The 25,958-nt window shown below is 39.1% G+C and overlaps 1 protein-coding gene across 2 annotated transcripts in view; it reads right to left on the minus strand.

Annotated features, from left to right (window-relative positions):
• Positions 1-25,958, minus strand: part of LOC122549212 (zinc finger protein 236-like) — a 159,007-nt gene that overhangs the window by 30,325 nt on the left and 102,724 nt on the right. For both annotated transcript variants that reach the window (XM_043688635.1, XM_043688634.1), the window contains exons 21-25: positions 23,719-23,822; positions 21,267-21,626; positions 15,483-15,631; positions 11,916-12,156; positions 8,238-8,408 (exon numbers count right to left, since the gene is read on the minus strand). In XM_043688635.1, the coding sequence (XP_043544570.1) occupies positions 8,238-8,408; positions 11,916-12,156; positions 15,483-15,631; positions 21,267-21,626; positions 23,719-23,822 (1,025 nt within the window). The remainder of the gene's footprint in view (positions 1-8,237; positions 8,409-11,915; positions 12,157-15,482; positions 15,632-21,266; positions 21,627-23,718; positions 23,823-25,958) is intronic.

Raw genomic sequence — 25,958 nt, forward strand, 5'->3', positions numbered from 1 at the left:
CTGTCACTCTCGCTCCTATTGAGAATCATCTTTCCTATACATCTTTGGAACTATTCGGAGGCTGAAAGAAAACTCCAAATAGGATGACCGCTCCTTTCTTGTTTCTAACCTCAGCCCATACTACCTCAAATATCCTTTCTGCAACCGTAATACTGTCCTTGACGAATAATGCCATACCCCCTCCCCTTTTACCATCTTCTCTGTTATTCAAAATATGAACAATCCAGAAGAGATTACTGATAGAAAAGAACCTAGACTTAAAGAAAGCATTGGATACAGCCACCAGGGCAGCTCAACAGCAAAGCTCAACCATACAAGTTCACAAAATGGCAACTGAGAAACACCATCAAAATGGCCATCAATATGGAAAAATAGATCAGCAGCAACTTGTTGATATAAAGAAGCTGTACGTAAAAACTGCTAGAAAAAAACGGCAAGTCAATGAACAGGCGTGTTTGAGAAGGAAATCTGAACAACATACAGCCAAAGTACAGAAACCAATGAGTGGAAAAAAAATCTATATGGTACAAAACGGGCATGAGAAAAACAGAGACTCTTGGTCCCGAAAAGAAGCTACTTTTAAATTTACTAGCCATTGCTGGTGACAGCAACCAGTACTGGATCACCCCCTTACTGAATACCAAACCAGTAAAAAAGAGAGGTGGATATCAGAGTTCCTCTTTCATTTCTAGCTGAAAGTGTGTATCAGAAGCAGCTTAGTCATATTGCACTTCAACCCTCAAAATTTGTGCTAAGAACTTAAAATCACCTCTTTGCCTGTACCAAGGGGTAGTAGCAAAGTTAATGTTCAGTTATAGGTCAGTCTGAAAATTTATCCCTACACATTATCAAAAGAAATTTTCCAGGTTTACTGGGAAGAACGTAATAGAGAAAAATCAAACTCAACTGCGTTGAAGCAAATCACTTGCCAGATTTTGAGAAAGACCTATCACAGATTCTAAAGAAACATGCCATTGTTTTCAAGGGGAAAAGATCTCTGTCAAACTGAAAATCAAGTAAAATATTGCAAAGCTAGATCAATGCCTTATGCAATCAGACCAAAGTCGAGGCTAAAGTAGAGAGACTGGTCAACACGGAAGTCCTGGAACCTGTAAATGAGAAGGACTGCACTACATCTATCACAAAGATGAATCGGTATGCATCTGTGGTGGTTTTAAGGTCACTATTAATTATGCACTGCTGAAGGAGAGGGGGGAGGGAGGGAAGGCGTTATTTGACATTGTAAGAATTAATTAACTTAATTAAAAGGGGTAAGACATGGCAGGACAGCTCCAAGTTGGAGTCTGCTCCTCTTTCCGATGTGGAAAGCTGGGCACATTTCCAGTGCCTGGGATCTGCATGTGTGCATGAAGTGCCTCCAACTCCACCTCATGGAAGCCCGAGTTTTGGAGTTGCAGCAGAGTCTGGGAACACTGAAGCGATTGTGAGGTGGACAGTATCGTGGATAGCACATATTGGTGGTCACACCACAGATTCAGGCAGCAAGGGAATACGTGAACACCAGGCAGAGCAGGAAGGCTAAGCAGAAATCTCCTGTGGCTATTCCTCTGCAAAACAGACATACCGTTTTGGATACTGTTGAGGAGAATGGCCTCTCAGGGGATAACAGAGGCAGTCAAATTCATGACACCATGGTTGGCTCTGCTGCAGAAGGAGAGACGAGTTTGCATAGAAATGCTGTAGTTCTAGGAGGTTCAATCATAAGGGAAATATATAGCATTTCAGTGGCTGCAAATGAGAGTCCAGGATGGTATGCTGCCTCCCTGGCATTAGGGTCCTGGATGTCTCGGAGCAGTTGCAGGACATTTTGGAGATGGGAGCGGGAGAACAGTCAGTGGTTATGGTATGCATTGATACTAATGACATAGGTTTTAAAAAGAGAGAGAAGATCCTGAAAACAGCATATCGAGAACCAGGAAGAAATTTGAAATTCAAAAGGTAGTTATCTCAGGATTACTAAGTGCCACAAGCTAGTCAGGGTAGAAACAGCAGGATATATAGGATGAACATCTATGACGTGACTGAAAAGATGGTGCAAGGGAGAGGTTTTCCGATTCATGAGGCATTGGGACTGGTTCTGGGGGAGACGGGACCTGGACAGGGCTGGGATTGATGTCCTTTGGTGCTGGTGGGCATGGTGGTACTTGGTAGAGTGGTTGGAGAGGCTTTAAACTAGTGTGGCTGGGGAATGTGAACCAGAGGAATAGGGCAGTAGGTGCAAAAATGACTAAGAACAAGAATGAGAACAGGCAGAGAAATGCTGCTGAAAAGAGCAGGGAGGTGATCTAAAATGCATGCGTTTCAATGCGAGAAGTATAATAGGCAATGCAGATGAACTCAGAGCTTTGGTTAGTACTTGGAACTATGATATTATTGTGACTACAGAGACCTAGCTGAAAGAGGACAGGACTGGCAGGTGAATGCCACAGGATTTAGATGTTTCAGGTATGATAGAAAGGGATGTAAAAGGGTTGGGGAAATTTCACTGCTGTACTGAGAAAGGATACATCAGACGACTCGTGCAGCAAGGCAATAGGAGTAGAACTGAGGAATAGGAAAGGTGAAATCATAATGCGGGGGGTATACTACAGGCCAAGACAATATGAGGACTGCAAATGCTGGAGAGTCAGAGCCAAAAAGTGTGGCACTGGAAAAGCACAGCAGATCAGGCAGCATCAGAGGAGCAGGAGAATTGGCATTTCGGGCATGAGCCCTTCATCAGGAATGTGCAGGGAAGGGGGCTGAGAGATAAATGGGATAGATAGGAGGGTGGGAGTAGGGCTGGAGGGAAGGTGTTACATTGGTGCAGATGAGGGGGTGATTATGATAGGTCAGTGGGGAGGGTGGAGTGGATAGGTGGAAAGGAAGATGGACAGGTGGGACAGGTCAAGAAGGTAGTGCCGAGTTGAAGGGTTGGATCTGGGGTGAGGTGGGGGGGGAGATTTGGAAACTAGTGAAGCTGACATTGATGCCTTGTGGTTGAAGGGTCCCAAGGCGGAAGCTGAGGTGGTCTTCCTTCAGTTGTCGGGTGGCTTAGATTTGGCAGTGGAGGAGGCCCAGGACTTGCATGTTCTTGGTGGAGTGGGAGGGGGAGTTGAAGTGGTCGACCACATGCTGGTGGGGTTGTTGGGTGCGTGTGTCCCAGAGGTGTTCCCTGAAATGCTCCCCAAGTTGACATTCTGTCTCCCCAATGTAGAGAAGACCACATCGAGAGCAATGGACACAGGAGATGAGGTGGATGAATGTGCAGAACAATCACTGCCGGATGTGAAAAGATCCTCTGGGGCCTTGAATAAGGTGAGGGGGAAGACATGGGTGCAGGTTTTACACCTCCTGCAGTGGCAAGGGAAGGTGTCGGGTGCAGAGGATGGGTTGGTGGGGGGGAATGGACTTCACGAGTGAGTCACGGATGGAATGGTCTCTGCGGAATGCAGATAAGGGTGGAGAGGGAAATAGGTCTCTGATGGCGGGGTCTGATTGTAGGTGGCAGAGATGGCAGAAGATAACGTGCTGTATCCACATATTAGTGGGGTGGAAGGCGAGGACCGGGGGTTTTATCCTTGTTGCGGTTGGAAGGATGGGGTTCAAGGGCAGAGATGCAGCAAGTGGAGGAGATATGCTGGAGGACACTTGATCTCACTTGATGTCCTGGAAATAGCTGGCCTTCTGGGATGTCCTGGAGTGGAAGTGGTCCTCCTGGGAGCAGATAGCAGAGGTGGAGGAATTGGGCTGAATAAAGCTGAACAAAATTTAACATATCCAATTACCTCCTTATATGTGTGGGTGAGATCATGCCTCACTGAGGGAAACAGATTGATCTTGTTTACATGGACTTCAGTAAAGCCTTTGACAAGGTCCCTCATGGCAGACTGTTACAAAAGGTAAAGTCACATGGTATCAGGGTGAGCTGACAAGATGGATACAGAACTAGCTTAATCATAGGAGAGGGAGGGTAGCGGTGGAAGGATGTTTTTCGGAATGGAGAGCCAAAGGGCCTGTTCTTGTGCTGTATTGTTCTTTGTTCTCTTTCTTCAAATGGGTTGACTACAAGCAGCCCTTTCATAACATTTTCTACTTAGAACACTCTGGTAACAGCAGAAAACGTTAAGAGATAAACTAGAAATGATCCACTCGTATCAAAAGTGATGTACATGGTACTTCAAGGCAAAATCACAGGAACAACCCCAAAACTTGTGGCCATATGTCACAGAGAAGCTAAAACTGTCCATACAAGCAGGATGCTTACTATGGAATAAGGGCCATTAGTCCACCCCAGGGAAGGAAATGTGTGTTAAACAAACTACACAAAGGTCACATTTACACTGAGAATGAAGGAGAAAGCCAGATGCTATTTTTGGTGGTCAGGGCTCGACTCCAAAATTGAGCAGCAGGTAAAAAGATATGCAACTCATACAAGAGTTTCCAACTCACCTCCATTAAGCCATTATATCAATGGGAATGGTCAGAAGGGCCATGACAAAGAGTCTATATTGACCAGATCTTTTGACGGTCCAATGTTTTTCATTGTGGTTGGCGCACATACAAAATAGCATAAGGTTGCCATCACAGAGATGACATTTCAGAGGAAACCATTGGAAGACTGGAGAAGATCTTTGCAAGGATTGATTCTTTAGAATAATTCGATAATGAAAAATTGTCCATAATTTAAATCACAATTGTTTACAGGCTGTCTAAAGCTGAACAAAATTTAACATATCCAATTACCTCCTTATCACCTGACTTCAAATGGCTTGCCAAAGGTTTGTTCTGACAGCGAAACATTTCTGAAGGAATGTCATGTTTTCTAAAAAAGATCAAGAAGTGTTGGCAAGGAATTACACTGCTGGTGAAAAGTGGATGCCAGCATTCATTGTAGCACAGACTGGACCAGGGTGCTGCACTGCACATATGAGGGGTGATGCAGTATGGAGAAGATATGTAGATCAACTGCTGGCAACCAATCCTACTGGAATGAATGTGCCAGGAACGACATTAATAGAATATCCTTATATATATATCTATGCCAAACTGGAACATCTGAGGGAAACACTGCCTTAGTTAAGGGTATCATGACATTATGTGAACTTCTAAACGTTCAGTCATCCCAGACATCAGATGATGTTTCTGGTACACCTAAAACACCAGAGCTTAAAGCTAACGAGAAAAATAAACAAATACCTGAACAGTGCCAACAGCCACATAGAAATCGCTGTTCTCTAGAACGTCTTAACTTCAACTATTGTATACATATAAAAGTTGTGAATGCTTTGACTGCAGGAACCTTTGATGTAAAGGGGAGGGATGCTGTGTATTTGTGTAAGAATGGTGGACTGTCACTTTAACAGTCAAATCATATGATATGGGGATGTTGTCAACAGCCATTTTGCACAGGAAACAGTTTAGAGTCTTGCTGTCTGTAAAGGCAGCACCTCTTTATGAAAGATCCTGCTGTTGTCAAACACTTCAGCCTCCTGGTATTTCTTAAAATCTAAGAGTTTCCACACATGGAAATTTGCTCTTGATATCTACTAATCAGAAAAAAAGCCTTGAAGACTCTTTCGGTTACTTCCAACAATTATCATGTAATCTCGTGATATATTCACACTTTCCAAAAAGATTCAAAGCAGAGCAAAATACGGCAGACACTGGAAATCTGAATAAAAACAAAGTGCTGGAGAAACTCAGCAACTCTGGCAGCATCTGTGGAGAGAGAACCAGATTTAACAGTTCGAGTCCAATGATTCTTCTCAAGAACTGTTGAGTTCCAAAGCATGGTCGTTAACACGAACACAAATGGTGCCAGACTTGCAGAGTTTCTCTAGCATTTTCTGTTTTGTTTTGATTTGAAACACATGTTGAAGCGTTGTTCCATTGCTCCACAATGACATAGCAGTGCTTTTGACATGTACTGCTACTGTCATAGAGTTACACACACCCACAGTTTTCAAAGAATAGTTGAGGAAGCTGTACAGCAAATGCACCAAAGTAACATCAAAATTTACAAATATTCAACCATCAGCTAAAAAGCTGCACTTGAAAGGCAAAGAATAACTCCAACAACTTGAACTGAACACTAATGCAATTTGATAACTGCAGCTGTTCACGTGAACTCAAAGGCAGTGAAAATATTCCAAATTATTCAATTCATCAACCTAAAATTACTTACCACAAATATGAGTTATTCTTTTGGCAGTGCACACTCTAAATGGAAATCACTCTAAATGGTAACAACTATTTAACCTCTAAACTTTAAGAAATAGTCAGCATCAGAATAATAATTCCTTCAAAACAGATGCAGATGAGTTTTATTTAAGTTTAACATGCTAGTTGACATGTCAGAGAATAGGGAACTTCTAATGAAACTGTTCTTAAACCAATCATGAGAATGTAATAACTTCAGCACAATCATTTACTGCAATTGAATGTACACTTATTATTTTCCCCATTAATAAAATCTCACTAAAAATAGTTCCACTTCACAGCAATCATATACCGATGTTATTATTGTGTACCAAAATCATTCCAATTGTAAAATCATCCAGAACAAAGTCTTTTTTCTTGTACGTACAATGGGAATGTCATTTGTTGTAAGATCAGAGGTGTAATAGTGTTAATGAGTTTCAAATCCTAATTATAAAGCTACTTTTCCTGTTTGCCATATTACTTAACCTTGACACCTCTTTATAACATAGGGCAAAGATCTACTTAGTGTTCTTGATGCAGTAAAATTGTAAATTTGATCATTATAAAGTAGCTTGCAATGTTGTATGCCTGGGCATTGTAAAATGTTGCACATTAAAGCACAGAACTGTTAAATGTAAATGTAAATGAAATGTAAATCAGGAGAACATTTTCCATGATTTTGCAACATTTGCTATGCATGGGAGATCTAGAACAAGCTTCTCCAATAAATCTGTTCTTTTTAAGCTTTGTAAGGTACAGTACTATCTGTCTTGCTACCTATCCAATGCACCCCCAAAGTTAGAGATTATTTGGGCACAAACTTCAAGTGAAGAAATTTTCTGAACTTTCTCCTGCACCCTCAAAAGCAATTGCATTATTAAGAACACAATCCAGGGTTATTAATTCTGATTTGGTACACTCCCCTCTGCAAGTGGGCTTTACTAATGCCACCGTATCTATAATTAGCACAACAAAATGGCTGCACAATATTATTTGGCAGAGTTAGGAGAAGAGAGCTTGACTCTGAGTTCTGGGTATATGGAAGCATGATTGATACATTTGACATACTTGGCGAAATTATACATTTGACATACTTGGCGAAATTCACTGCCAGACATATATTGATCTACATTGTGAAGAAGGATCACGGGACCGGAAACATTGCCTCTGCTTCCTCTCCATGATGTTGCCGAATCTCCAGCTACTCTGCTCGAGTTTCAGGTTTCCAGCATTCTCAGTTCTTTGTTTTTGTTGGGTATTAATCTACATTTGCCCTGTTTTGATACAGGCTACATAGAATTACTTTGCATATAATTTACAGCAAAGAAACAGCCATTTGCTAAAAATAGTTCATGCTATTATTTATGTTCTGCATGAACTTCCTCCTACCTTACTTCATTTCACTCTATCAGTACATCTTTCTATTTATTTAGTTTTTATCTGCTTATCTAGCTTCTCTTTATTGCATCCATGTTGTTCACCTCAACTACTTCTTTTGACAATGAGTTCCACATTTTTATTATTGTAGTTTCTTTGAATTTCTTGTTGAATTTAGTGCCTGCCTTACATTTATGTCCATAGTTTTGGTCTCCCCATAAGCAGAAATAACTTTTTAAATATATTTCTCCTGTAGAATCCTTTGATAAGATCTCAATTTGATATACTTTTTTTTGAAAGGCTCACTGAATCTCAAGGTTATTCAGCTGTTCCTGATAGTTATAATCTCTCAATTCTGGTAGCTTGCTTGTGAATTTTATTTGTACCTTCTTAGTACCTCTACATCCTTTCTAATGGATGCACATAATTAGTTGCCTGACCAAACTGGGATATATTTTTAACTGGACTGTTTCTCAATTCTATCCTTCCAGTGAATATGCATATTAGGTTTTTGCCATTGTTTTATTTGCTAAATTAGTCTAATTTTGATGATGTCTGATAAAACTAGCAATAGAACAAACATTATAGTGGCAACAGTATAAAAACAGTCACTCACTTATGCAGATATCATGCAGTCCCTTAAGGCTAATACATACCTGATATTGTGAGTGATATCTCTTGTGGTGTTCCTGTTGGATTGGCACAAGTGGCATTGGTAGCTTGTGCTAGTACCTGACTGAGGTTAGAATTATTAATCGTCAGTGTCATTTCCTGTTTACCACTAGAACTTGAGGCAAGTTCTGGGGACTGAGAGACATCTTGTGTTCCTAAGAGATAAAACAAAAGGAAGTATTTTTATGTGCAGCATTAGACATATAAAAAATGCTTCTGTACAGTTAAAGATAACCTGTCATTGATTATTAAAAGCAAAATATAATCTAATTTCCAGCATCTGCAGTAAACAGAAGGTGCTAGAGAAAATCAGTAGGTCCAGCAGCATTCGTGGAGAGTGAAGCAGTTATACATTTCAAATCCAGCATGACTCCTTCAGATCCAAAGAAGAGTTATACTGGACTTGAAATGTCAACCCTGCCTGACTCTCTAGAGAAGCTTTGTTTTATTGCCATTGATTAATATGGAATTTCTACAAAATGGTTAATCCTTCATGAAACTTCAAGGGACAAAAAAGTAACCTAAAAGCACAAGATACAGATGTTGCCTGAAAACTTCATGGACTAATTTATTCAGAATGCAGGTTTTCACGATGCAGCTAACACTGATTGGCATCTTATTCTCTCTGTAAAAAGGAATTTATGTTCACCATAAGATATCTCCTTGTGGGTTGGTATCTAAACAGGAAGGCAACAATAATTCAACATTAATTGGCTTAACTAATATTTCTGTATGGAAATATAAAAAGAGTTCTTATGATGTTGGAAGTATGGCACAAGAATAAACATGCATTAATGCAGTATCTTCAACACCTCAAGACATTCTGAAGTATCTTCAAAAGTGTAACCAACACCATTGTAATGTTGGCAAACTTGGCAGTCATAATGTGAATAGTAAGGTCACCACAAGTGGTATTGGGAAAAGGGACCAGTTAATCTGTATTGGCATCATTTACAGTGTAAATGCTGGCCAGGACGCTGAACACAGGAGTTCTGATACCTTTGAATAGTGTCAGACCTTTTCTACGCACCTAGGCAAGTACATAGGGTCATGGGTTGAACAATTAGGCCCATAGACTGCACCTTCCACAGTATTCCTACAGTACTGCACTGAAATGTTATGCTAGAATGTGTGTGACCAAGTCTCTTGTGGGACTGAATCCACAACTTTTTGAATCACAGTTCACACTGAGGCAAGACCCTGCATGTGAACTTAAGCTGAAGTCCTCAACAGCACCATTTCTTTTCTCTAATACCTCACCTGGATAAATGTGATGAAACAAAAATTATGACTGGCTCCATCAGAGATTTTGAAATATGTAGTGAGTGAGTAATTGATTCAAGACTCAAGTGTGCTAACTTTAAGGGCTGATTTTGGAATAAATGTTAATATTTACAGCCAACTTAGAGTCTTAGAATTTGGTGATCTTCTATACAGAACCTGCTGATAATAATGTGTGCTAAACAGTGAAGTTTCATTGTAATCTTCCATCATAAGTATCCCTTGCACTGAAGATCAAAACACTAATCAATGAAAATGGAGAAAAGGAAAATATTTTTATTGCAAAGAGTATTGAAAAGGGTAGAATATGGGCATACACCAAATTTCACAGGAATAGGAGTAAGGCAGTCCCAGCCTTTTTAGTCATTCAGCAAGTCATGGCTGATATGTATTGCCCCACACTCTGGGATACCAAATGTCAGCATAATATTTGAATTATCTGTTTCAAAACATTCAAAATTCTTATATTGTTCAATGGGTGGGTGCAAGAAGGATGCTTGCCCTGGCTGTCGTGATTAGAATCAGACAGACAATTTCAGAATAAGTGGCAGACCATCTAAAGCTGAGGGGAGATGACTTTTTTTTCAAACGGAGGATGATAAGTCATTGGAATTCTCTGCCAGAGACATCTGTTGGAGCTCAGGTGTTCAGAAAGTTCAATAAAAATTGATAGTTTTTTTTTATTTTAAAAGACAAAGTCTTTGGGGATAGTCCTGGAAAATGCTGGTCCTATTTTCTACATTTCTGGGAGTACAGTACCCATTGAGTAGAATTGAGGTAAGGAGTGTCCAGTTACTCTCACACAATCCTGGATGGCTATCTAAATGTTGTGCTGACAGTTTGCTATTTGTGGGGTGAGGGCATCTTAATAATAATACATTTTAAAATAAGTGTCTTTTTGTTGACTACTAAACTATACCATATTCTGAAATAAACTTCAATTCAGTATTAATACAAAGAAAATTTGGAGAATGACCACGCACAATGAAAAGAACTACTGATATGCTTCTGGTATCTATAAAAATCTTAAATAAAATCAAAGTGCTGGAGATACTCAACAGGCCTATGGAGAGAAAAACAGAGTTAAAATTTCAAGTCAGATATGACTTATCATTGGAACAGCCTTTGCTTTCACAACCTGCTTTGCTTCCTGGTTCAAACTTGATAGCAAAACCCCTGTAGAGCAGTTAAAACAAAAAATGCTTAGCCTGGTGCAAGCAGAAGCAGCCATGTTACCCAAAAAAAAAAACAATTTCAAGATGACTTGAAAGAGTCCCTTCAACACTTTTTAAAAATGGTACGGCAAAGGAGCAGTGCTCTATGAGACATTTGGGCAATTACAATTATCAACTCTTGTTGGACAAATTCCCAGTATTTCATCATATGACCACTTCCCCCAAATTACTTTTGACTAAACATTCTCGTGCAACATATTTTCAATATTTTTACAATTAATGAAATAATACTTTCTTTCCCTATGTGTTTGCAAATTCAGCAATGCTGTAAAATGGACGTGTCCATGTCGATGTTCAATTTAAAGTATAAAGGCAGACAAGCTTCACGTGGATTTGGTAATTGTACTTATTGTTAGGAATCCAATTGTGCAGGAGTATTGAGAAACACAAAAGAAAAGGTTACAGATTGCATCAGACATTGTTTCTCTATTGTAGAGATGAGAAAAAACAACCAACACTCAAATACTACAATTTCAGACAATTAATCAGTTTGTTTGTCCATCTCAGACTGAAAATAACAATATTACATGTTAATAATAGTATAAAAGTTATATTTCAAGGATATATAATGTAGAATGTCACTAAAATAGGACAGTCCCTGGCAGTAAATCTCCCTGTCATGTTGCTGCTTCCCAATACACATTCCCAAATAGTCTGTTGCAGGACATATAAATTCTTACTTTTTCCAGTCCAGAAACTCAATTTTCAATGTCACATAGTAAATTTGGGCCAGAGTACGGAACACAAAAGCTTAAAATAATCACAAATATTCTTCATGCCAGAATCCAAAACTGTCTAATTAGTCTGAAAGTCTAGGTTCCAACTAAGAGCATGTCATAACTGGCATACCTAATGCACATATTACCATAATTTTGTCCCTTTCAGTGTAAGAAAGATTCTCCATAATTTTCATATATTTACCAAATTTAAAAAAAAGAGTATTGAGTTTGCTGTGTTGATAAAGCAAACTGTTCTGAAAAATATTCTTTTATATGATAACAAAGTTATGCAGAGCTCCTTAAGAGTTTTCAAGCATAACTGTTCATTTTCTTCTAGATAACTGACAAATAAGTTTAGCATTGTCAAAAGGGAAATTAAAGGTTTAGACGTTCAATGTAAATGCCAAATGAGATGAATATTTCTCACCTGAACTGCTCGTCAGAACATTCTCTTGTTCGGTCAGACTTCCCATTGCCATGGTAGTTGATGACGATACTGTTGGTTGCATTGGCAGACTGCTGAGTGGCTGGATGACCACATTAGCAGGCACTGTATTATCTGTTGCTTGGAGAGTCCCAGCTTGCTGTGCTAGGTTTGTTTCAGTAGTCATTTGTTGAGGAAGTATATTGCCTTGTTGCAATGTCTGCTGCAAAATGCTTGAATCAATCTGCAGGGAGAGGAAAAAAAATCCAGTAAAATACTGATGAGTCATAGGTTAAGTAAAAAGTCAGTTAGCTCATTTAGATCAAGCATAAACAATTCAAAGACATCTAATTTACTAATCTGTTTATTAAAAGCAGAGTATTTGAAAAATACACATTTAAATACACAGGGAAAATCTGAATGGAGAAGTTTGCTTAAGGCTCAGGAGGCCATCTGGCCTAATATGTCCATTTCCTGTGATTAACCTAAACTTTATTTTTATACATTCAGAAGTGTTTGCATGCTCTATGTATTTTTAAATTGTTAATGCTTCCTGTTTGTATGGGTCCTGGCATTTCAGAGCTGTTTACATGCACAAATTACATCAGTTGCGTGTTTATGCTCCTACTCCATGCATTACTGCCATTAACAATAACAATAAAAGCAAGATGTTGCAGATGCTGGAGATTTGAAATAAAAACAGAACGTGCTGGAGAAACTCATCAGATTTGGCAACATTTATGGAGAGAGAAAAAAAGACATAATTTTCGAGTCCAATACAACTCTTAGAACGTAGAACATAGAAAAGTACAGCACAGAACAGGCCCTTAAGCCCACGATGTTGTGCCGAGACTTAATCCTAATGTAAAATATAGTAACTTAACCTACGCACCCCTCAACTCACTGCTATCCATGTGTATGTCCAGCAGTCGCTTAAATGTCCCCAGTGACTTCGCTTCCACCGCCTCAGCTGGCAACGCATTTCATGCATTCACAACTCTCTGCGTAAAGAACCTACCTCTGATATCTCCTTTATACCTTCCTCCTAATATCTTCAAAATTTGACTTCTTGTACCAGTCAATCCTGCCCTGGGGAAAAGTCTCTGGCTATTGACACTATCTATTCCTCTCATCATTTTGTACACCTCGATCAGGTCTCCTCTCTTCCTCCTTCTCTCCAGAGAGAAAAGTCCGAGCTTAATCAACCTTTCTTCATAAGGCAAGCCCTTCAGTCCAGGCAGCAACCTGGTAAACCTTCATTGCACCCTCTCCAAAGCCGCTGTATCTTTCCTACAGTAGGGCGGCCAGATCTGGACACAATATTCCAAGTGTGGTCTCACCAGGGACTTGTAGAGCTGCAGCAAAACCTCGCGGCTCTTAAACACGATACCCCTGTTAATGAAAGTCAAAACACCATATGCTTTCTTAACAACCCTATCCACTTGGGTGGCAACTTTGAGGGGTCTATGTACTTGTACACCCAGACCCCTCTGTTCCTCCACACTGCCAAGAATATTGTCTTTAATCCTATATTCAGCATTCGAGTTCGACCTTCGCATTTATCCATCACTTCGCATTTATCCAGGTTGAATTCCATCTGCCATTTCTCAGCCCAGCTCTGCATCCTGTCTATGTCGCGCTGCAGCCTGTAGTAGCCCTCTATACTATCGACAACACCTCCAACCTTTGTGTCATCTGCAAATTTACTAACCCACCCCTCAACCTCCTCATCCAAGTCATTTATGAAAACTACAAAGAACAGAAGCCCAAGAACAGAGCCCTGTGGGACGCCACTCAACACGGTCTTCCAGGCAGAATACTTTCCATCTCCAACCACTCTCTACCTTCTGTCAGCCAGTCAACTCTGAATCCAGAGAGCCAAATCTCCCTGTATCCCATACTTCCTGACATTATGAATGAGCCTACCATGGGGAACCCTATCAAATGCCTTGCTGAAATCCATATACACCACATCCACTACTCGACCGTCATCGACCTGTCTTGACACCTCCTCAAAGAACTCAATAAGATTTGTGAGGCATGACCTGTCCCTCACAAAGCCATGCTGACTGCTTTTAATCTTCTTTGGAATTTGTTCTTAACAATAGCATCGTCTACTTAACCTAAAGTGCCTTTAATATAGGCAAAGTAGAGAAGCATTAATAAGCAAACTTTGACACCAAGCTACATGGGATATAAAGTAAAATGATCAAAAGCTTGTTTGGAGATTGTCCCTTTAAGATACTTCTTCAAACCTAAGAGTGTTAGAGAGGTGAGGAAATTTAGTAAAGGAATTTCAGAACTTTGGGCCCAGGCAGCTGAAAGAATAACCACCACAAAATCACACAAGTGGTTACAATGCAGAAGGAAACTATTTGCCCTATCTTGCTTGCACTTGCTCATTACCTCATGGTACTGGCACAAATTAAAATCAAGCAAGTACAAGAACCCAAAATTAGATGAGTAGTTATCCTGGAAGGTTATGCTTCTGGAGATTAGAGGGAAATAGAGAGGCGATCCAATACAGGGATTTGAAAACAACTATGAGTGTTTCAAACGGAGATGTTGCTTGACCAAGGACCACCAAGGATTAGTGAGCATGGGGTGGGGGAGCTGAATTTGCTGTCCTTACAAACGACGAAAAATTGTATAATTTAAAGTTAATAAAGGGTAGAATGTGGGTGTCAAATTTTACTTTTTAATGCTCCTCTACCTTGCGATTTTCACTAAGTGCATGTTGAATCTTGATTGTGAAGTATTCAAATTATTATCTCAAAATATCTTGGCCAGTAACTTCAATAGTGCTATGCCATTTGCAGGTAATTAAGCCTCAGATATGACTTGCAGGCACCAACGATGCACTCATTATGAGCCATTAGTGAGATGATTACAATATAGCCAGAGATAATAAAAACTTTGTCCTCCAAGTTCATATCTGAAACACTGTCCCCTCTGCACATACAAATGAAGGATTTAACTTTTATCTGAGACTCTTATGAGAATACTGCGCTGACTGGAGCTGGTGTTCAGGAAAACAGATTTACATGCAGCCTTAAAAGGGACTACTTCAGGCAACAAGCAACAAAGTCAATATTTTTTTAAAAACTTAACATTGGGTGGATGGGTTGAGGGTGGGGAGGTGGGGGATTGGTGGTTGCACATTGAGGTTAATGCTTCTCCCAGTTCTACAATCAAACCACACAAGTCACAACCAGCATTGCTTCTTTACCGATACTTTGTAACTCAGATCCATTCTCCTGTGCCCTTATAAAGGACTTAATCATGGGCCACTGTGACACTGAGTGTAGTACCATCTTTAAGTACTCAGTATCATAAATCTATCAGATTGCACAAGGGTTGGAAGACTATTCCCTCCACTGCTGTAAAATTTCAACGCACCTCTGCTTGTGACATATTCACAAGCATGCAAATGAAAGATTCCAATATTTAAACCAATGCTTCTTAGTAATAAAACCTGACTGTTGGGTAAACTTGTGCTAATGGAAGCCCAGTAATGAAAAACAATGTTATTGAAGTTCATTATAGCAACAGTAATGCCACACTTCATACCTGCAGTGTGATGTTGTTTATATTGCTGGGGTCAATTCCAGAGATCTGGACATTCTGCCCAACCAAGTTAGCAGAAGCAAGTTGTAGCTGTATTCCTTCGAGAGTGGCAAAGCCAGCATCTGTAAGTGACAATGTCAAATCACCTCCAGCTGTCGAATAAATTAAACAATTTATTTTGTGAGGAAAATGGTACACACTGTAATGAATATACATTAAAATATGATTAAATATTTTCTGCAATTAACACACCTCAAACACATCAGATTTGGTGCTTGGTAAAAAGTTGTGAAATTAGTTTAGAGATTAAAAGGATTAATAACAAGAAAATCAGACATTGCTGGAAAACCTCGAGGTCTGGCAGCAACCGTGGAAAGGAGGCAGAGTTCAGGTTTCGGGTCCAATGACTGTTCTTCAGAACGGAAAAGGATTAATAGGCATTATTGGATCATAGGAAGACAAATTACACTGTTCTTTTTAGATGGGAGAGACAAAGGTCTGTAGAGGGGCCAAAAGATTTGGATATCAATGCGCACACATCGCTAAAAGCTTAAGGACAGGTACAAAACAAAAGGTCTTACTGTGATCGCAGAAGCATTTCATAAGGTTTAAGTGAAATAAACATACATTAGAGATTTTGACTATCAAAATCAGCTTGAAAATAGAACACAGAACTGTGGATGTTGGAAACTTGAAACAGAAACAGAAATTGCTGATGCAACTCAGCAGGTCTGGCAATATCTCTGGGAAGAAGGTAGAGCTAATGTTTCAAGCCCAATGATTCTCCATCAGAACACTGAAAATAGACCTGAGTTATCAGAATTAAAAAAACTTGATTTTAAATATTCTCTGAGTTTACAGCTGCCCAAGCATCGAATCCTGATGCTTCATTAATTCCAATGAAACAAACCACTTAATGCTACTGTCCACACATGCACCTTTTCATGCCAACACCCTCTCCCCTCGACACACATACACATCAAGAGCTTAACTTTCCTAAGGATGTATCATAATCTTTGAAACTGAATTTTACTGTCCTGAAATGCTAAATTGAAACCTATGATTTTGTATTCTGAAATCAATTACACTGAATCAACTAGTGTTACTGAATCATTGTTAGTGGTATTCTTTTTGTAATTATGTTAATAACTGTCTTACTCTGATCAAAATAACAACGGCTAGATGAAGTATTTTTTGCTACTGATGTATCAAGCATTCATATTTATTCTTATCTCTGAGGTGGGTTAAACTTGCTTTAGCAAAAATCACATTTATAGTTTTTTCAATTACACTGATATAAACACACAGATTTTGATAAGGGTCAAATTTGGTATCATATACTTATCAGCTTAGAAGCAAAGTTGAGCAGATGCATTATTTGTACATTGCAAATGATGCATTAAGACGATCTTTCAATAATAAGAAACAAATACTGTAAAAAGGTGGAAGCATTTATGCAAACTCTGCCCATAAAAAGATTTACTCAAAGTATAAATGATGAATTTGAGCTGATTTAGTTCTGCTAGACATGGCAACAACTCTGTCCAAATTTTATGGAAAATTGAAGTTTAATATATTGCTGATCGGTACAGATGGACAAGCATTATGACATCACTGTTCCTTTAATGAAGGAGGAAATTAATGATTATGAAGATGGCAGTCTCTTTCTGCTAATCATTTGGCATCAAAATCAATGCATGGATCTACTTTATTAAATAAATAAAATGCTTACTCACCTAATGATGAGATCATTAATTCATCTTGATTACAGAATACCTAGCTTTTGGTTAGGTTGGGGATTACAAATGTGATGCACAAGGCAGCACAATTGAGCAGGATGGGCGTTATGGATGACAGGGTATTTTCCGGTGTTTTTTTTAATTTCTTTTGTTCATTCGCAGGATGTGGTCATTGCTGACTGGGCAGCATTTAGTGCCCATCCCTAATTGCCCTTGAAAAGGTAGTTGTGAGCTTCTTGAGCAGCTGCAGTCCATTTGATATAGATACATACACAATGCCATAAGGAGGGAGTTTCAGGATTTTGACCCAGTGATATTGAAGGAACAGAATTATATATGCAAGTCTGGATGATGAGTGACTTGGAACTTATAATTGGTGGTGTTCCCATGTCTCTGTTATCCTTGTCCTTCTAGATGTCAGTGATTGTGGGTTTGGATGATATTATCTAAGAAGAAACTGAGGACTGCAGATGCTGGAGATCAGAGTCGAGAGTGTGGGGCTGGAAAAGCACAGCAAGTCAGGCAGCACCCAAGGAGCAGGAGAATCAACGGTTCGGACAGAAGCCCTTCATCAGGAATCGAAGCAGCTTTGCTGAATTCCTGCAATGCATCTTGGAGATGGCACTCACTGCTGCTACTAAGCATCGATGGTGTAGGGACTGAATGTTTGTGGATGGGATGCATTCAGATAGGCTGCTTTGTCCTCTATAGTTTCAAGCTTTTGTAGTGTTGTCAGAGCTGCAATCACTGAGGGCAAGTGGACAGTATTCCTTCACACTTGACTGGTGTCTTGACAATGGTGAACAGGCTTTGGGGTGTCAGGAGATATGTTACTTGCTGCACTGTGGGCAGTATAGTGACTCAGTGGTTAGCTCTGCTGACTCATGGCACCAGGGACCCAGATTTGATTCCAGCCTTGGGTGAATGTCTGTGTGGAGTTTGCACTTCCTGCCTGTTGCCATGGGCTTCTGCAGTATGCTCCAGTTTCCTTCCACATTCCAAAAGACGTGCAGATTAGGTGGAATGGCCATGCCACATTACCAGTGTCCAGGGATGTGCAGGCTAGGTGGGTTAGTCATAGTAAATGCAGGGTTACAGGGGTAGGATGGGGTCTTGAGTCTAGGTGGGATGCTCCTCAATGGGTTTGGCAGACCTGATGAGTTGAACGGCATCTTTCAGGATTATCCAGATGATTGGGATAAGGGAGTTCCAATTGTACTTTTTGCGATCAGAGATGTTCCGAATGAATCGAACAAATTCAGTCCATTTGAGTTAATTTTTAGGCATGAAGTAAGAGGGCTGTTAAAATTGATTAAGGAGAAATTAATAAATCTGAATTCAGAGACCACCCATTTGGACTATGTGTCCAATTTTAGAGAATGATTAAATAGAGCTGTAGAGTTGGCTAGACAGCATTTAAAAGTATCACAGCATACAATGAAACAGGAAGCGGATAAGAAATCACAAATTCACAATTTTGCAAATGGTGATAAAGTGTTGGTGTTACTTCCAGTGACAGGTGAGCCTTTAAAAGCCAGATTTAGGGGACCTTATCAAATCGAGAGAAAATTGAGTGAGGTGAGCTACTTGATAAGGACTCCAGACAGGAAGAAATCTCTGAGTGTGTCATGTGAATATGCTCAAATGGTATTTTCATAGGGAAGGAAAGCACGAGGAGAAGGTGTTAATGATTACAGCACAGAAGGAAGACCCAAGTTCAGAGGATTCTGATTAGGACATTGCTCAAATCAAATTGAACAATGAGAAAGTTATCAAAAATTGAGATAAATTATTGAGTTACCTTCCACAAGAAAATCGAAATGACCTGAAAGAGCTATTACTATCACATGGCGAGATATGCGGAAATAAACTAGGAAGTACTAACCTAATTGCGCATGATGTAGAGACAGGAGATGCTGTTCCAATTAAGCAACATCCTTATAGGCATAACCTTCTAAAGTTGGCATAGGTTCAAAAGGAGATAGAGCGCATGCTCCAAGACGGCATAATTGAAGTAAGTTAGTGACTGGAGCTCACCCACAGTCATGGTACCAAAGCCAGATGGTAACCAACGGTTATGTGTGGACTATCACAAAGTCAACACTGTTACAAAGATTAATGTATATCCAATTCCACAGTTGCAAGACTGTGACGAAAAAGTGGGACAAGCAACTCACATTTCTAAGTTGGACTTGCTCAGAGGCTACTGGCAAGTACCGCTGTCAGAAAGAGCAAAAACGATTTCAGCTTTCGTAACACCAAATAGACTAGATCAGTTCAAAGTCATGCCATTTGGTATGAAAAACACTCCAGTCACATTTCAGAGACTGACTAATGAGGTCATCGCCTGATTACCCAACTGTATAGTGTATACTGATGACCTGGTAGTCTTTACTCACTCATGGAAGGAACATTTACAGCATTTATCAGACTTGTCCGATCGACTTCGGAAGGCAGGCTTGGTGGTAATTCTAACTAAAAGTGAATTTGCCAAAGCCTAAGTCACCTCCCTGGGCCATGTTATTGGACATGGACAAATGGCCCCACGAGATGCAAAAACATAATTAATTGGGGAATTTCCCACACTGTCGACGAAAAAAGCAGTAATACAGTTCCTGGGATTGAGTGGATGTTACCAAAAAAGTTTGTGCCATACTTTAACAGTATGGCTGCTCCACTCACTGAATTGTTAAAAAAGGGCAAGTAGTTTCAGTGGACAGCGGACTGTCAAAAGACATTTCACAGACTAAAAACTGTTAACCACTGCCCCAGTATTAGCCACAACAGATTACACAAAGTCTTTCAAGGTGGCTATTGTTGCCAGTGATGTGGGTGTCAGTGCAGTGCTCCTGCAGGAGAATGACACTGGAATAGAAAGACCCATCGGGTATTTTTCCAGGAAGTTGAACGTTCATCAACAGAAATATTCAACGGTGGAGAAAGAGATTTTAAGCTTGGTAGTGGCATTACAACATTTCAGTGATTATATTACCAGCAATGCATCTGAGACAATCGTATACACTGATCATAACCCATTGACGTCTGTGGAAAAATTTAAGGACAAAAATGCTAGCCTGTTGAGCTTGTTGTTGCAGCCATTCAGTTTGACAATTGTGCATGTGGCAGGTTGCGAAAACGTGATTGCTGATGCATTATCGAGGCTCATATGAGATACAGAGACATTCGGTGGTGGGTGTACAGCGGCCTGAATTTGTACGTGGTTGTGCATGTTATAGTTCGTATAGTATATATGTGTGTTTAGACTACTAATTGGGTTTTTAAAGGGTTAAAAATGAAGCCATCTTTTGGTATTGATGGTTCATACCTTTTTAAGGGAGAGACGTGTCTCAAAGCTAGTCCTTTATTTAGTAAATGCTGTTCCTTGGCTCAAGGATACTCTGTCCTTGATCTTTTTTTCAGAAGGGTAATAAACCTCTTGGGCTCCGATCAGACTGGTTTGGTACAGAGAAGAAAAGGATGTTGAGAGGCATTTTGTTTATACGTGAACAGATGAGACTTCAGGCCAAATTGGTCATGTTTTAGAAGTGACCTGTAGAATGAAAGGTAAGTGATCAGCTCTCAAGCTGACCAGTTTAGTTCAATCCAGAACTGGTTGGGAGTTCAACAGTGAGCTGTGTGGATACAAACTCTCTCTCTCTCTCTGCTCTTCTAATTTCAACCTGTAAGCATCTGACCCTTTTTCGTACTGATTTCTAAAGGAGATTTGCTTATTGGGACTGTTGTGTATATTCGGAACATCATACTTTGGATAGACTGAGTTCTGTAGGGGTTCTTTATTCTGTTCTTTATGTTTCATTGTGTAATTTTGTGAATAACTTTGTTTTGTCCGTTTTAAACCTGGTAGTCAACCTCGCTAACTTAATCTGGGTAATTTTCACTGTACACTTTCTGAAACAAATTGCAAAGTTATGGTCTAGGGTGCTGCTTAAGAATGATTTGAGTGGTCTGGCCTAGTCCATAACAGTTTTTCAGTGTGGTAATTAAAAAAAAGTTAAATATTGAAATAATTAATCATTAAAAACATTACCTGACACCGAAACAGGAAGAATAGCTTGACCAACTAATCCCTGTTGGAGAAGGTTCTGATCAAACTGGCTGGTAAGAACTCCATTGTTCGTGATGTAAACATTTGCAGTGGTCAGCAAGTTTACCGGCTGTAAGCTTTCTGTTGTTTGACGTGTCGCAGGCTTCCGAATTTTTTTTGGCAGTGGTGTGGGCTTAAAGTGAGATTGTATGTGACTCTTTCTATGCCCTGAAGTTCGGAAACGCACATCACAATGTGGGCATTTAAAAGGCTTTGCTCCTGTGTGCAGTCGCATGTGAACTTTTAGGCTACCTTTTGTCGAGAATGGAGAGCTGCATACGTGGCATTTGAAGTGCTTCTGACCTGAATTTCAAAAAAGTAAATTTTCCAAGTCACTAAGAGCAAAAATATATGCACACATAAATCAAAAACTGATAGACACCCGAATATTTAAAGATCACTGCCAAAGATTTTTTTTGAATAACCTTGTAATGGGAGGCATGCTGAATTTTCTAATTTGCTATTAACTTCACAAATGATGCACCACTGTCATGAATTATTCAGATTTGAGAGGATTTAAGAAAAATGCAGAATTACATAGTATAATCGTTTCTCCTCCCTTCCATGCCATCTTATCTAATGAATACTTCGCTACAAACAATATCGCCAGCTTTAGTGAGGCTGTTCTCAGTACATTCCAGCGTAGGCCAAAATTAATTAGTGCATTCTGCCAGTCTCTACTGCCTCAGTGATATAAAGGTATGACATTGTCTACAGCTCAGGTTCCAAGAGAAGTATAGATAACTTTTGAGCTGTGGCAGATTTGAATCTGCCCATTTCTAGCCTGTTTGAACTTTACTGATTTACTGGTGAATTAACCCTTGCATCAGATACCTTTTAGGTGCAAGTTCTTGAATTATATAATTATAAAGCTAAAAATAATCAAATTCTCACATCTACATAGTATCAATAACAGCACAGGTGCCAACTGAATGCCAAGTTATTTTATTGGTGTACCAAAAGGCATCAGAACCCTGCATAAACAAGATATTTACAACTGAAGGTACATTCAATTAGCTTTGAATCTATAAGGGCTGATCCGCCTGCAGGCTGTATGCCAACACATTTCCTTCAGGCCAGCTAGGACATTGTAGAATTCCAGGTTGATATTCAGAAAGATGAAAAGTGGGAGGGGAGAAAAATAGCTGCTGCAAGCTTCTGGATCTTGTAGCAATGTAGGAGTGAGTGTAGAAAAAGCAGAACCTTTCTTAAAAAATCACTGTGGGGTTGGGGTACTTAAATTGATCACCCTGTATTGTGGTGCAGGAACCAAACTTGCAATTTACTTTTTGACCCAATCTTACATTTATGTTAATGTGGCCTATCAATATCATACTTCCACTTATCCTGCCAATGCTCCATCCCTTTTAGCAGTCTTTCCTAACAAAGTAAGTAAGTCTTATAATTATCAATTAATCTCCAGCTTGAATGGATTTTGTAGATGCCTTTTGAAGGATAGAGAAAATGTATATTTTTCGTGGGGAAAGTTGCAAATCAGATTTAGTTTAAATGGGAATTAAATTAAGGCATGTTGAGGTGTATGCTTGGGACAGCTGTGTCAGTCAAAAACAAATGAGCAAAATCAAAAATAAATTAAAGCAATCAGCAAGATAGGTGCATGTGGAGTCCAGAGAGTTCAAAATCATTACATCATAAACTCTCACTCCTTTTTATTTCACCTTTATCTTTTTTTTTGTCTTGCTGGATACATCTTTGTTTGTTTCTTTTCTTCTCTGTTCATGTATTCAGATGGCTATGTAGCAATTCATACCTCATTTGGAGGCATCTTTTAATAAATAAAGCAAAGAACTGCAGAAATTGGAAATCTGAAACAGAAGCAGAAATTGCTGAAGTAACGCAGCATGTCTGGCCACATCTATGGAGAGAAAATAAGAGTTAACCTTCTGAGTCCAATGACCCTTCTTCAGAGCCTTCTAAAGCCTGAAAGGTCAGTGGACTCGAAACGTTAACTCTGCTTTCTCACCACAGATGCTGCCAGACCTGCTGAATTTCTCCAGCAATTTATCTTTGGACACACCCTTTGATTCTTCACTATGTTTATTACTACATTTTTTGGTTGCTGCATCGGTTTTTGTTAATCTCTGCCTTTCATCCTATTTTTATCCTTTGGTCTTCTTGCTCCCTAACTTTCCACTAATTTAAGAACAATTGCATTTCTATTTCTCTTCAGTCCTCACAATAAAACATCAATCTGAAACATTACTTCAGGTTCTCTCTACAGAATTTACTTAACCTGCTGATATTTTCCAACTTCCATTTTTTTCTTTTTATTTATGGTAAATTGTCACCCTGTTTCATGGTTTCCATCATTGGGAATAGCTCTCATTCTCCTCTCTCTGTTCAAAAACTTAATTTTTAAAATGCCATCACCAACCTGTGTGGGTTTTTAAATGACAGTCCAGTGTAGACTTGACTGTAAAACTCTTCCCACATTCATCACACTTAAATGGCTTCTCTCCAGTATGGATTCGTATATGTCTATGTAGGATGAAAAGGTACATTTTACCACCTCAGTTTAAACAATAAATTGCAAATAGTTCAAGTTTTAGGAAGAAAGCTAACTTTTGAAAAAAAAACCTGCAATCAAAAGACTTATGTTTTAAATCAGTTAGCTAGATATTAGATTCTTTTAAACATATTTGTTTAAAGAACGCTTTTGTTTCATGAGAGTTCATAAATTTTAAGAAACTCATTATTGGGAAGTATCAGCAAAAATACAAAAGAACGCAGCTAATGCCTCCCCACCCATTCATTATCTCCAGAGTAATTTGCAAAAGTGATAATAAAATGTCGCTTTAAAATGAAACAAAAATTCTTCATTCATGCTTCTGATTAGACTCGCACTGGCAATTCAATGTTACAGCTTCTCCAATGACATGAAGTTCTGTGACAAACCTAGAAAAAAACTATAAAAATAATAGGAGTATATGGCAGACACACCTGGAGTTATGACGACAAAAGGAGAAGCCTGGGTAAGATATTTTGGACTGCTGCTACATGACTCCAGAAAAAGCAAGAGATTTTTAACCTCAGCAGTCAAATTACAATGCTGTCAGTAGCAATTCTGATCATGCTGCATATCACATGACTTTAGAAACACAATAAAAGAGCAATGCACAGAAAACAGAACACATGGGTAAAAGATGCAGTAAAGTTACCAAAGATAAAAAGGAAGTCAGAAATCATAAAAGGAAAGTTAAAAAAAAAGAACATAAATGAATAAGGAGAAATATATTTCAGAAAAGGGAGCAATGTGAAATGGGATAACAAGCTATAAATTTTTAAAAATACTGTGCACAAGTCAGAACAGTCAGTGTGCATTCATATTGATGCCTAGCGAAGAATAACATTTCATGAAAATGTTAACTTTCAGAGAAATTTGATCAGGATGTGAGGGCACTATTTTGAATGCAACTGACAACTAGCATCAAATTGGAACAAGTTTGTGTGGTGCACCACTATAAATACTCAGCTTTAACTGCAGCCAATTCTTTCCCTATGTATGTCTGAGATTTAAATCCATAATCTATAGGCACACATCACAGCTAAAATGGCTTCAAGCCATCAAAAATCTTTATTTAGGCCGATTTGAGTGACTGCGGTAAGATAAATAACTGTAGGACTATGGGAAAGAAAGCCTTTAGGAAGGTGGGGGAAGTAATTAATTAGCTTCTTCAAATGAGCTAGCATATGCATAATAGACTGAATGGGCTCCTTTTGTGCCATTGGACGTTATGCTTTAAAGTTGTTGCCCGAATAGGTAATCCTTGATGTCCAAGTTTTAGCCGACATTTGTTTCAGACCCCTTAGAAACAATATAAAGAAAGAGACAAAATAAGCAAGAATTCTATGATTCGCTGAGGCTTTTATTTTTAAAAAGTAGAGGTTTGTAAAGACCTGTGAAATGGGTGATGAGGATAATTGGACCCAAGTCAAATAGGTGCTGGATTTCTCCAAATTATTTTCCAGCAGGCAGACATCTATAGCATCGTGCTATTTAAGGTTGGGAGCTGTGACACACTGGTAGTGTCCCTACCTCTGAGTCAGGAAGGCCAGGGTTCAAGTTCCATATATTCTGGAGTTATATCATAAAATATCTGCACAGATTGATTAAAAAACAGAATATTCCAATTTCTTTTAAAAAAACACAAATAAGTTAGTCTTATTTACAAAGATCAGAGGAATTACCACAGAACTTAGTTTATTGGTCAATTTGCAGAAGAAAATATTCTTTCTCCTCTGAGTTAGCTCATTATTTAATTTCTTTGTAAACTAGAAATGATTATAATTACAATCATTTTACTGGGTCTAAGAAACAGAGGTAATTGGGTATATTAATCACTAAAGATTAATTTGTTCATTTGATGACAGGATGGAGAATTAATGTCATAATATTAACTTGTCTTCACCAAATATAAATTAAATAGGCATATTAGGGGGCAGCACAGTGGCTAGCAATGCTGCCTCACAGCGCCAGGGACCCGGGTTCGATTCCTCCCTCGGGCAACTGTTACATTCTTCCCGTATCTGCGTGGGTTTCCTCCGGGTGCTCCAGTTTCCTCCCACAATGCAAAGATGTGTAGATTAGGTGAATTGGCCATACTAAATTACTCA

Source organism: Chiloscyllium plagiosum, chromosome 4, assembly GCF_004010195.1.
Source record: "Chiloscyllium plagiosum isolate BGI_BamShark_2017 chromosome 4, ASM401019v2, whole genome shotgun sequence".
In the NCBI taxonomy this organism is placed as follows: Eukaryota; Metazoa; Chordata; class Chondrichthyes; order Orectolobiformes; family Hemiscylliidae; genus Chiloscyllium; species Chiloscyllium plagiosum.